The sequence below is a fragment of the Heteronotia binoei genome, chromosome 21, assembly GCF_032191835.1.
Source record: "Heteronotia binoei isolate CCM8104 ecotype False Entrance Well chromosome 21, APGP_CSIRO_Hbin_v1, whole genome shotgun sequence".
Classification (NCBI taxonomy): domain Eukaryota; kingdom Metazoa; phylum Chordata; class Lepidosauria; order Squamata; family Gekkonidae; genus Heteronotia; species Heteronotia binoei.
In genome coordinates, this window is record NC_083243.1 from 142,994,992 (window position 1) to 143,008,396 (window position 13,405).

Sequence of the window (13,405 nt, forward strand, 5' to 3'; positions counted from 1 at the left end):
GAAGAAACTGAGTGGGAAGGGCGCCTCCCCCTCACTCCAGGCATGTGCAGCCGATGCCTGCTCCCCAGAGTGAGAGGGAAGCGTGCCAAAAGTTCTCTAGGCGAGCTATTAGAGACTCTGAGGTACGGATCCGTTGCCTGCGGCAAGACCCATGTGTGAGACTGCACAGAGACCATGATGAAGATCTAAAGGAATACTTGGAAATGTTTTAAAGCCTGCCACAGTGACATAATAATAATTCAGCAAGGACAGCCTGCAAAGTGGTTAGTGGCTAATTAAGAAATGGAAATGTGGGTTCAAATCTCCGCTCTGGCCCAGTGTCACCCTGTGAACTTCATGAAATCACAACTCAAACTAAACTGCATCACAGGGTTGGTGTGAGATACACACATACCACCCTGAGTCCTTAAAGGAAGGGGGGGGGGATAAAATTCTTAATGAACATGTGAAAAGTGCAATTCTAAGACACACGTTCTGTTCCACTGTTTGGAAAAGATTGAATGATCCTCCTGTCAGGCAGCATAGGCTTCAGTAACATCACTGGCTGCAGGATTTGCATTCTGACCAAACATTACAGGCTGGAGTATACAGGTTCATAACATAGTAGACAAAAAGCAGGCTTCAAATGGACACTGTTCTTGGCTCTTGCAAATGGAAATGCATCCTAAAAGAAGTTTTTCAAAGACCTTAGGCTACTAAGAAATTCAAGCAGCCTGTGGGCTTGCACAGATGCCACATTGTAAATCCAGCAACCCAAGATAACCTGTATATCAGGGGTGGCCAACAGTAGCTCTCTAGATGTTTTTTGCCTACAACTCCCATCACCCCCAGCCATTGGCCATGTTGGCTGGGGCTGATGGGAGTTGCAGGCAAAAAACATCTGGAGAGCTACCGTTGGCCATCCCTGCTGTATATGATCTCTTACCAAACAACCATGGTAAAACCTGCAGTAAAAACAGAACACTCCAAACAGATGGTAATAACAGCTTTTATTAGATGCCATAGGCAGAGCTTTTCATTCCAAGAACTCTAATTTTCTACATTATCTCACTTGCCAACTCAGAAATCTGAAGTGTTCCTGGAGCATTATATTTAAAGCTTTATTTTTACTACAGCATGAATGTACTTTAAAAGAACATAAAAATATAATTTACAAGAACTAAAAAGCCAGAGTGTCAGCTTTGTAAACTCAAACAATCTTTTTATCATTTGAGAAATCCCTGGAGTTCTACCATTTTCCTACTTCTGTATTTTTTAAGTACAACAACCTTTTGATCAGACAAGACAAGACAGCATAGTCTTCTAACCAGCTACGCATGATTAAATGCCATTTAAGTGGACCTTAAAAGCAAGCATAACTGGACCTTCAGATCTTATATATGCCCTGCCAGTACAAACGTGTTTTAAAGTATACCTGCTCTTCAGCTACAACAGAACTCAAGTACATAGCATGAGCTAAGAGGAATACTAAGATCTAGCAAGTGTACAGCTCAATAGAAAAAAAGCCATAGTATGGGTTTCACTTTCTAATTTTTTTTCCCAAAACATAGTTTTGAATGTTTGTAATCACAGTTTTCAGATATAAAAGATGGGATATCCTCATTTCCCTACAAACCTATCTCAAACCAAACATATTTACAAAGCAGTTTATAAAACACAGGCTGCAACTGAAATTTAATCACTGTCATCTGATCCACCATATGAGCCTCGTTCAGATCCTTCATTGTTGGATGCCTCTGGCTCAGACTCGTTACCTGAGCCCTCATTATCAGATGCTCTATCTGAATCCCTGTCAGAATCAGCACTGCGAGAAGCTGGCCGAGATTCATTTTCCGAACCACCTGAGTGGCTTCTCCCAGACTGTACAGACTGGCTTCTTCCAGACTGCACAGACTCATTATCAGACTGTTCTGAATCTGATCGCCTCCTCTTCCTTGCTGACCCATCACTGTCTGAGTCTTCATCAGAAGGACGGGCACTAGATCTCCTAGGACTGCCCCCCACACTGCCAGACTTGTTGCTTTTGTCTGAATCACTGTCTGACATAATGTGTTTGTTACGTAGCTGTTCTGCTTCATCTGAATCACTATTGCTGTTTCTGGTGTTCCTGTTGGAGAGAAGATAATATAGTCATGAAAATATCCCATGCAGGGCCAGTGCCAGGCTTTCTGGTGCCCTAGGAAGGCGCCCCCCATCCACCCACAACTGGCAACTCTTTCCCAACAACAACAACAATTTTTATTTGTATCCCGCCCTCCCCGCCGAAGCAGACTCAGGGCGGCTAACAGCATAATCAATACATTATACATTATACATAATCAATACATAACTAATTAACACATTGATTAAAATTCTACTAAAACTCTAAAATCAATAAAATCATTAAAATTAATATACTGGTGCTATTGTATAGGTTTCACTAGCAGTTTCCCTTAATCGGTGAAGGCCAATCGGAACAGGGTGGTCTTGCAGGCCCTGCGGAACTGTTCCAATTCCCGCAGGGCCTGCAGATCCTCCGGAAGCTGGTTCCATAGGCGTGGAGCCATAACAGAGAAAGCCCGATCACGGGTACTCTGAAGCTTTACCTCTCTCGGCCCAGGGATAGTCAGCAAGTTCTTCCCAGCTGACCTCAGTGCTCTCTGGGGTTCGTATGGGGAAAGACGGTCCCTCAGGTAGGCAGGTCCTCGGCCATATAGGGCTTTAAAGGTAATAACCAGCACTTTGTAACGAATCCGGTATGTAACTGGCAGCCAGTGCAGTTCACGCAGCCCTGGCTGTATGTGCTCCCACTTTGGGAGCCCCAACAGTAGTCTAGCAGCCGCGTTCTGCACCAGCTGCAGCTTCCGGGTTCGGCACAAAGGCAGCCCCATGTAGAGAGCATTACAGTAATCCAGTCTCGAGGTGACCGTTGCATGAATCACTGTTGCCAGATCCCGACGCTCTAGGAAGGGAGCCAACTGCCTTGCCCGCCTCAGATGAAAAAAGGCTGACTTGGCAGTGGCTGCTATCTGGGCCTCCATTGATAATGAAGGCTCCAGTAAAACTCCCAGGCTCCTGACCCGGCACGCCGCTTTCAGCGGCGCCCCATTGAAGACCGGGAGAGGTATTTCCCCTCCCAGAGCGCCCCGACCTAGGCAAAGGACTTCTGTCTTCGCTGGATTCAATTTCAGCCCGCTCAGCCTTAACCAGGTTGCCACAGCCTGCAGAGCCAGGTCTAAGTTCTTTGGGACGCAGTCAGGTCGGCCATCCATTAACAGATAGAGCTGGGTGTCATCCGCATACTGGTGACACCCAAGCCCATACCTCCGGGCGATCTGGGCAAGGGGGCGCATATAGATATTAAATAGCATTGGTGAGAGAACTGCTCCCTGGGGCACCCCACAATTTAGTGTGTGCCTCTGGGACAGCTCGCCCCCGATTGCCACCCTTTGTCCCCGATCCTCGAGGAAGGAGGAGAGCCATTGTAGGGCTGACCCCTTAACCCAACATCGGCGAGGCGGCAGGTCAGTAACCGATGGCCGACCATGTCGAACGCGGCCAACAGGTCTAACAACATCAGCACAGCCACACCGCCCCAATCCAGATGCCGCTGGAGGTCATTTCCCAGCAGCAATGTCCTTGCCTCTGGCATCCCAGTGTTGCGGGCTGTCCTGTGGCTTGCCCCACCTCCACCCTGACCTGCCCTGAATGGGAGGAGAGAGAGCCTCCTGTCTTGCCAGATCTTGGAAGTGAAGTGGCTGAACCCTTGGATGAGACACCCCAAGGAAGTTCCACTGGGTCAGGCGAGCAAGGGCAAACAACCTCCACCTGTCTCTCCCCTGCCCTGCAGGGCTCTGGCTGACCCCATTTTGCCTGATTTTGCAAGCTAAGCAGGGGCACTGATGATTTTCCTGGCCCTGGATGGGAGACCACCCAGAAAGGCCAGAGTCTCCATGCAGGGGCAGGCGACAGCAAAGCACCTTTATCCTCCTCTTTCTACTGCCTGCCTGGTGTCAGTCTCAGTAAGAAAGGAAGACAAGAGCCCTCTCCAGTCGCCCCCACCACACAACAGGCCCTCCTGCCTGATCAGTGCAAGATGCAGGCCCTGGAGCACCCAGCCGGTCTGCTGCCGCTTCAAGACCTTCCCACCTTGGGGTGGGTGCAGCCTGGGAGTGCCTTCCTGGTCCAGTTTGCCTGGCACATGACTCTCTCTCCCCCGCAAGACCCCAGAGGACACTGCTGTTGGGTGCTCAGGCTGGTGATGTGGCACCTTCTCCCTCTGTGAGGAAGTGAAGGAAGAAAGCGAAAGCTTGGCCCCCCTTCCCAGCAGCCCAACTTGGGCCAGCTTTTCTAGGTGTGTGTGGGGGATAAGCTTTGGGATCGGAGGTGGCTTTGATTTGGAAGGGGACTCTAGCAATGCTGTGGTCAGGACAACCCCCCCCCCCATGGCGCACCTACAGTCTGCAGCAACCTCAGCTGGGCAGGTCAATAGGTCTGGGTGGCATGAGTCATGCGTGCATGCACCCTTGTTGGGTTTCCCAAGTGGTGGGATGGCCGCTGTAAGCTGGGACAGACACCACGCCAGGAGGTAAGGCAGAGAAGCTCCCCAAGAAGCAAAGCCCAGGGGGAGGAAGAAGAGACCCAGAGCATCGTTGGCTCAGCCTGCTTTGTTTGCAGGGCCCTGGCAACCCCTGCCCCGACCTCCATGAGTCATGCGGGGGGGCACCCAATTTGGCACCCCGCCGAGCACTGGTGTGCCCTAGGCAAGGGCCTTAGGTTGCCTAGCGGACACGCCAGCCCTGATTCCATGTAACATTATAATCAATGTCATGTGTATTCCAAAAATAAAATACCCCAAAGTAATACTAACTAGGCCAAGAAACATAGCATGAGTCATGAACCCAAGTATCTTCTAATATGTTGCACAATTTACTCAGCTATTTTTGCTCATCATACAGAGGAGCAAGGAGTAATTTAGGGTACAGAAGCCCCACAAAATGCCATCCATACAAATATGTGTCATAGATCCAGAGGAGTTAGCCATGTTAGTCTGTTGCTACAAAATAGTAGAGAACAGCAGCACCTTTAAGACTAACAAATTTTATCGTGGCATAAGCTTTTGAGAAACACAGCTCTCTTTGTCAAAGAGAGCTGTGTTTCTTGAAAGTTTATGCTACAATAAAATTTGTTAAGTCTTAAATGTGCTACTGGACTCTTTACAAGTGTGTGTGTTTTAAGAATCATCAATTCAGAGTTAAGGTGACTCTATGAATTAATGCCCTATTGTTAACAGCTTTACTTAGGTTTTGCAAACTGAAGGCTGTGGCTTTCTTTATTGAGTCAATTCACCTCATGTCGAGTCTTCCTCTTTTCCTGCTGTCTTCAACTGAAACAGTGTCTACTACATTTTGCAAAAACTCTGAATACTGATTCTCAGTATCATAATAATCTTGTGATTCTGTAGAGTTGACAAAATCCACAGAATGTGGTCCAGGGGCCAGAATTCAGCTTCCTGCAAACCTCAGCTTTCATTTTAAAAAGTTTCCTGTACTGTTGTATGCAGATATGCTGAAATCTCAGAATCCAGAGCCATGTTTGAACAAGATTTCTGTTGTTCAGGATGGGGCTTCAATAATGTGTGTTCATACCGAAGAAACTGAAGACCAACCATATGGATCAATCCTATGTTTTTTATATCCACAAAGTGGAAAAGGTATCTACATTTTCTGTGCAGTTAACAGATAAGGGAAAGCAAATTTCAAGCTAAACAATGATCCATACCCATCATCAGCAATTTTGAGTTTATCTTCATCAGATGAGTCGTCACTTGATGAAATTATGGCTTTAGATTTTATTTTTCCCTTCATTGAAGGAGGCAGGCGTTCTGGCTTAGGCTGTAAAGGAAAAAAAACAGTGCTATTGAAATAGTAAATAAAACTGGATTTTCAGCTCCTTTGTGAGATTTATAGTTATGTTTTCTCTCACTGAAAGGAAAGGAAAGGAAAGGTCCCCTGTGCAAGCACCAGTCATTTCCGATTCTGGGGTGACATCGCTTTCACAACGTTTTCACAGCAAACTTTTTACAAGGTGGATTGCCATTGCCTTCCCCAGTCATCTACACTTTCCGCCCAGCAAGCTGGGTACTCATTTTACCGACCTCGGAAGGATGGAAGGCTGAGTCAACCCCAAGCCGGCTACCTGAAAACCCAGCTTCCACCGGGGATCGAACTCAGGTCGTGAGCAGAGCTTAGGACTGCAGTACTGCACCTTTAACACTCTGTGCTACTCTCTCACTGAGCCAATGGTAAACACTAGCATCTAGAGGGCTGCTAGTTAATTTTAGGCAATCTTGCTGTTGTGTTAGATTGCACCAGAGTGAAACAAACAGAAAGGTAATGAAAAATAATTAAATTTCAAACATATGCTACTTTAAACACCACAGAAATTACAAAACAGAAGGTACAAAATTTCAGTGAACTGTGGCTTCGAAACCATTTTGTCCATTTTGTCCTTCGAAACCATTTTGCTGGTACGTTCTCTAACTTGTAAAACATGTCTGGATCAGCAGAAAATGGTACATCAACACTATTCTTTCTGTGTTTTATAGCACAATTAAGCTCAGTGACTTTAGTCCAAGTCTGTTGCCTAAACTAAGAAGTAATAAAACAAAGAACTATCAATAATTTTAAATATATATATATATTTACCGCTCTTTTCTTCTCTGTTTTGCCTGGGCGACGTTTTTTAGGTCTGGGTGCAGCCTCATTTTCATCATCATCACTACCATCATCTGCCTTTTGGGGTCTGGGGGGAAAACACACACACAAAGAGCAACTCAAAAAGAGACCTGTAATTACAGCATTCTCTGCAAACAAAATGTTCTGTTTAATCCTATGTACAAGAAATTCCTTTACCAATTATTGAGATGAAGCAACTAAGTGCCATTAAAAAGTAGAAGTGATTATCTATTACTTAAGATTATTTTGTGGTAAGCTAAGAGCCATGTGGTTTGGCTCATGCCACAGTGGGATCACAAAATTTAAGTTAGTCTAGTAGCCTGGTTTGTTGAAGTGTTTCTTAAGAAATGCTTCTGCACTAACATGAACAAACAGAATTAATACACATTATAAACCACAGCCTGATGTATCATTCCCAAAACTCAGGAATGTACCCTTAAGCTCTGTACAGTTAAGAAACAGACTCATTTACTGCCCAAAGTAGACAGCAAGCCATATGTCAAAGACAGTTATTTTAGTACCGAACACCATGAGTTGGGATTCAAGCATTTTAGACATATGCAAATGCACTAAGAAATGAGCCAAAAATCTTCCCTAAACACACCAAGACTTCCATTGCAGTCTACACTCACCCAGGCTATTTAACTTCCATCAAAAGCTCTCCTGAATTTTGAGCGTTATGCATCAGACAGTGGTTAAGCCCACTTACAGGAGAAGAGTGTTCTGAAGTCCCACTGCACTCCTAGAAGCTTGCTCTGTAGTTGTCTGAATCTCAGCCAAAGGGGCTTTACTATCACAAAACTATGTACTGACCTTCTCCTCTTCTTCTTTTTCTTTTCTCCTTCCTCTTCCTCACCCTCTTGTTCACTGCCGCTGCCTTTCCTCCTCTTTTTCTTTCTAGAAACTGGCAAATCTTCATCACTGTCATCATTGACAAATTCATCAAATTCTCCTGCTTTTTTGGAACGCTGTCACAAAACAAAAGTCCACACTGCAATCATCATTTGTTTCTTAAAATATTTCACAAGGCAAAGAACCTGCTTTAGAACCTAGATATATTCCAATTCAGAACATGTATTATTTTGAAGAAACACAGAAATTTAAACTTAATTCCTTAGGAGGCCCATTCCCAAAACTCATAAAACCAAATCAGGATGCAACCTATTCAAAAGTTCTTTTGACTATGAATTTCTTTTGGGAAAGGATAACAACTTTACTCTTAAAGGTCTGTCTTGTAAAGATGTAAATGAGATTGGTTCCCTCTGTATACCTAAGTCTGACTTATGATTCAGCAAAGTTGCATTTAAGCACGCAGTCACTCTCTAGGCAACTATGGTGACCCACATGCAGACCTGGATATAGGTAAACAAGTAAGGTAAAAGATTTGATGGAGAATAATAGTGTCCATGAGACCCACTAGCAGGTAGGGATCACAGTGATGGGTACAATTTCTCTATGGACTATTGAAGGGTCTGTCGAAACAATGTAAACTTAGTACCTTAATGTAGAAAGTAGGGCTGTCTGGGCAATGTAAACACAGTACCCTGATGTAGAAAGTAACAGGAAATTACCAAGAAAATGGCATAGAAAGAAATCAGGAGAAGCTGGGTTTAGAAAGTGGAATGACAAGATTCTTTGACTCACAGCTATGCCTACCCCTTATCAGGAAACTGCAGCTTAGAATATCAGAACTTTAAGACTGATGGGCCCTACTGATGGACCTCCTGATGGTGCCTGTTTTTTTGGCCATTGTATGACACAGAGTGTTGGACTGGATGGGCCATTGGCCTGATCCAACATGGCTTCTCTTATTTTCTTACTGATGGAACAATTGGAAAAAGCATGCAGGAACTGAAAGCATTAAAGGATTGTATTCCAGCAGCTCCAAGTGCAATGCATGCAGAATTCCCCTGTTCTCCTAGTAGGACTTCCTTTTAACCCCTGGACAGAGGATTCCTTGTGTCACAGGACCCATGTTGATAAAACCACATGGGGCTGTGGGAGGCGAACTGCGTAACACCCTCCATCTGATGAGAGCTCCAGTGGTGACCAGCTCAATATAACCCAGTACATATAAAGACTGAACGAAGTAAAAAAGGGATATCTGGATGATGACTTTAGAGTGATCTACCCAGGCACAGAAAGAGGAAGGAGTTTTATTCTTTAAAATACTAAACAGTGCAAGGTGTGAGATGTACCACACAGCATTGAGATAGTGATAACTGAAAGAGTGGAAGCACTATCAATGAACATAGTTATACATTTGACAAATATCCTTTAGCTATTACTATACAGAGGAAATAAAAAGAATATGTTAACGTGAATAACTGATTAATAAAATTCGAAGAAAAGATCTGATCATAATAGGAGACTGAAATGGAAATGTTGAATCAAAGAAGATGGGAAGGAGATAGGATTAGTGAATAAAGGAAATGAAAAAGATCAAGAAGAGAAATTTTGTAAACAACCTAAAAACAGTACTTAAAATATGATGAAGGTACATTTGGACTTAAGACATAAAAGCTGGCAAACAGAGATTAATTTCAGAATCAGTTTAAGAAACCCCAGCAGTGGATGCCGAGAGTGATCAGAACTTGGTCAGTATAGGCCTCTATGACTATTCGGTAAGGCTCCTGGGCTGGTTTGTGCTCCAAGGTCTGCCTTCAAAAAGCTCCCTGGCCTCAGAACAGAGAGTCTCCTCTATCTCTCCTTCCCTGAACCTCTCCACAAAGAAAGCCTGAGTACATCCTCCTTGGCCAATTCTCACTGGCCCAGAATGCTCTTGTGAGGAGGGTAAGAGACTTGCAAGAGCTTGAATGGGGCATGACCATCTTGCCAGGTGAGCAACTCTCTTCACCATCTCTTGAGCCCACTACCCAGATGTTAGTGGCATGACTTCCAGGTGCAGTTCCTTAAGGAGGCCACACTGTGTTGCTGGTACCACTGCCATGGGCACTACTCCAGTAGCAACTGCCCTTTCCCAGGCCATTCTTATCAGGGCAGAGGTGTGCTATCAGGCCAGTTTTGCAGTGGGTGTCTGTCCACCCTTACTGCCAGCTCTGAAGTAGAGTGGACAGGGTGAGGGGGATGGTTCTTCACCCTACACAGTCAGATGAAGATTTTTTAAAGTTATACAAAATATTCTGAGTGAAACAACTGAAATATGCATATTCTGAGTGACAGGCAGAATGTATAACAAAAAAAAATCAGAATACTGATGTTGAGTTAAAAATTAAAGTCCACTTGTGGAGAGGGCAGGATAGAAGTCAAAAGTAATAAATAATAACTAAATAAGTCATAGCTGCAAATCAACACGTGAAAGCAAAAATGATACATACAGGTAATACATTTGATAAAACAAAAGAGAAAAGTTTTTTAAATTTAAGATTAGGTTGCTTAAAAGTTAGCATAGGAGTAAAGAAGAAAGAGGGTAATGACTATCAAGTTATAAAAACTATGACAAAAAGAGCACTGACAGAAACTATTTTACTAAGGAGAAAATATTTCAAATTAGGTAATGTGGAAAGAAGAGGTAAAACAACAGAACAGGATCAGGGGCTATTAGGCCAAATTATGGCAGAACATCAGCGAACTGAAACTGGTCAGTATAGTATATGCACCCACATGTGCCTGTACTTTGGACCAAGGTTTTGTTTAACAAAGAAATCCAGCAAATCACACAGCATTTTCTCATGCTGCATCTACAGTTTTAAAAATACTGAAAGAATGTGGAATGTTCATAATTTGGCAAAAAATTAGAACAAGTACCTTTTTAAGTGACTGATTTTATAAATCTGTCCCTTCAGTGCCTCAAAAACTGATACTAATTATCATTAAGTTTTATATTGCTTAGCATATTCTACTCTAGTATGGTGGAATACCATTATTTCCTCACAAAGAGTCTCATATCACATTTGAACAACTTGAGGAAACACAAGTCCAGAAACACAAGTCCAAAAAATCTGTACCCTGCCAGCTCCACCACGTTTCTTCTCTTTTGATCCTTCAACTTCTCCAGTGAACATCAATATATTCTTGGTCTTCTCCACATACTGTGCTCTCTGCTCTAAAAGTTTCTTTTGTTCTTCTATTTCTCTGAGGCGTTTTTCTTCCTGGAAAAGTAAGAGCAACTTAACTAGTATGCTTCTGTCTTTGGTACTGGATGCAGATATTCAAAGTACACATTTATCAGGACACATCAAATACGGTGTGGGGTAGTGGTCAGAGTGTTGTACTAGAACTGGAGATGGAGAGACCCATGTTCAAATCCCCATTGTCATGAAATGTACTGGGTGAAAATGGGCCAGTCAGTCTCTCTCACCCTAATCTCATAGGACTGATATGAGGATAAAAATGGATGGTGTGTGCTGCCTTAACTCCGTTTAAAAAAAAAAAGGGGGGGGAGAAAGAGATAAAAACTCAATAAAATAAATGCTAGTCTATTCTCCTTAAAATTACATCATTATTGAAAATCCAGACAGGCTGTTAAAGATCTGGTTGTATGTTAAATGGTCAAGACTGCTGGTTCTGTCCCCGATGTTATTTAACATCTATATGCGCCCCCTTGCCCAGATTGTCAGGAGGTATGGGCTGGGATGTCACCAATATGCAGACGACACCCAGCTCTATCTATTGATGGGTGGCAAGTCCAACTGTACCCCGGAAAATCTAGACCTGGCTCTTCAAGCCGTAGCATCTTGGCTCAGATTGAGTTGGTTGAAGCTGAATCCGACGAAGACGGAGGTTCTCTATCTGAGTCGGGGTGGTTCGGGAAGGGAGATCCCTTTACTGGCTCTTGACGGGGTGTCATTAATACCGGCCCATAAGGTAAAGAGCTTGGGAGTATTCATGGAGTCCTCTCTCACAATGGAGGCCCAGGTAGCAGCCCCTACCAGATCCGCCTTTTTCCATCTTTGGCGGGCAGTTGGCCCCCTTCCTGGAGCATGCCGACTTAGCAATGGTGATCCATGCTACGGTCACCTCAAGAATAGATCACTGTAATGCTCTCTACAAGGGGCTACCCTTGAATCTGACTCGGAAACTACAGCTGGTGCAGAACGCTGCGGCGTGGCTGTTAATGGGGCTCCCTCATTAGGAACACATTCAGCCAGCGCTGAAAGAGCTGCACTGGCTCCCTATTGTGTTCTGAGTCTGTTTCAAGGTGTTAGTATTGACCTTTAAAGCCCTTTATGGTCGGGGGCCTGCCTATCTACGGGACCGGCTTTCTCCGCATGTTCCCCAGTGAGCACTGCATTCAGGGACACAAAATCTACTGTCCATCCCTGGATCAAAGGAGGCCAGGTTATGCTCCACAAGGGCTACGTCCTTTTCGGTGGCAGCACCAGGAATGTGGAATGCCCTCCCGGAGGCTAAAAGGGCCCTGCGGGATCTTTCTACCTTCCGCAGGGCCTGCAAGACAGACCTGTTCCAACAGGCATTTAACATCTGACCCGGGAGAAGACTGCCACCCCACATCTCTAAAGAGCTATGATTACTATCTGATCACCATTAGGAAAAGAATCCGCCTATATTAAAGGCAGTACCATAGAATATTTTTTAGAATGTTTTAATTGCAATTGTATTTTATTGGTTTTTAAACTGTAAATGTAAATATTTAAATTGATCGTTAGCCGCCTTGAGTCCGCTTGCAGAGAGGGCTGGATAGAAATTTAAGGTAAATAAAATAAATAAAATTTTAAAAAATTGCCTTTGAATGGACTGCTCCAAAACAATGAAATTAAAAGGAGAGCCCATTGCACAGAGCCAAGAAAGCCAGGTGTTGCCAGACCCAAGAAAGCCAGGTGTTGCCAGACAGATAGCAAGAGCTATTGTGTAACACTTGCTCCTTTCCAAAGCAACTAAAAGCTCAAAATGCAACCATTCCTTCCAAATCCATGAAAGTAGGCCCACACCACTAAGTGTAATATTAGCCTGGTGCCTTGTGTTAAGAGTGACATGTCAGCAGTCCAGCCCTGGGATAGTAGCAAAAGAAATAAAACCTGCTCTTTGAGTAATTTCTGGCGAAGAAGTTCTTTTTCTTGCTCTTGTTTTGCTCGTAGCTCTCGTTCCTCTTCATCCTGCTTGCGTGCCCGAGCTACATGATATTGAGCTTGGCTCAGCAGATCAGAACATTGCCTATATAACAGTGAGTCAGAATTGCAGACCGAAGCAGAAACAAAATGTTAAGTGTTCCAAATGACTGGTCAAGACATAATGCCCCTGAATAAAAGGAGCAGAGTATAAAGTTGAAAGGCTACAGGTACCTGCTCATTTCTAATGCTCTTGGTTGATTCAAATTTTTGACAAACACACATCAGGGAAAACTGCACATATACCCAGGACTCCATTCTTTCGGGGGGGGGGGGGGGGTGGTTTCCACTGCTAAAGAGTCTGCTCACTTTTTAAATATGGCAGTGATTTCTTGAACACTAGGAAGCCAACTGCAGGAAGACTGCATGCACTGATTCCACACATGTTTTTCATAGCTATTTCTTCAGATTTGTCAAATTTTAAATTTTATACAACTGTTCAATCAAGGCTGTTTAAACATACTAACATTTGTTTGACAAGTAAATCCAACAGGCATTTATTCAAAAGGAGGCATTTAAGAAAATGTATCCAATGAACAAGAGCATGTTTCTTTGTTAAAACACATGCTTAAAAGAAATTTAGCTCACCCAACTTCTAAA

The 13,405-nt window shown here is 43.8% G+C and overlaps 1 protein-coding gene across 1 annotated transcript in view; it reads right to left on the bottom strand.

Moving 5' to 3' along the window:
* Window positions 1-972: 972 nt before the first annotated feature.
* The window catches only part of CTR9 (CTR9 homolog, Paf1/RNA polymerase II complex component), a 36,574-nt gene continuing 24,141 nt past the window's right edge, over window positions 973-13,405 (bottom strand). The window contains exons 20-25 of the mRNA XM_060263292.1: window positions 12,716-12,851; window positions 10,685-10,828; window positions 7,530-7,684; window positions 6,687-6,783; window positions 5,761-5,873; window positions 973-2,107 (exon numbers count right to left, since the gene is read on the bottom strand). Of these exons, the coding sequence (XP_060119275.1) occupies window positions 1,675-2,107; window positions 5,761-5,873; window positions 6,687-6,783; window positions 7,530-7,684; window positions 10,685-10,828; window positions 12,716-12,851 (1,078 nt within the window). The 3' untranslated portion in view covers window positions 973-1,674. The remainder of the gene's footprint in view (window positions 2,108-5,760; window positions 5,874-6,686; window positions 6,784-7,529; window positions 7,685-10,684; window positions 10,829-12,715; window positions 12,852-13,405) is intronic.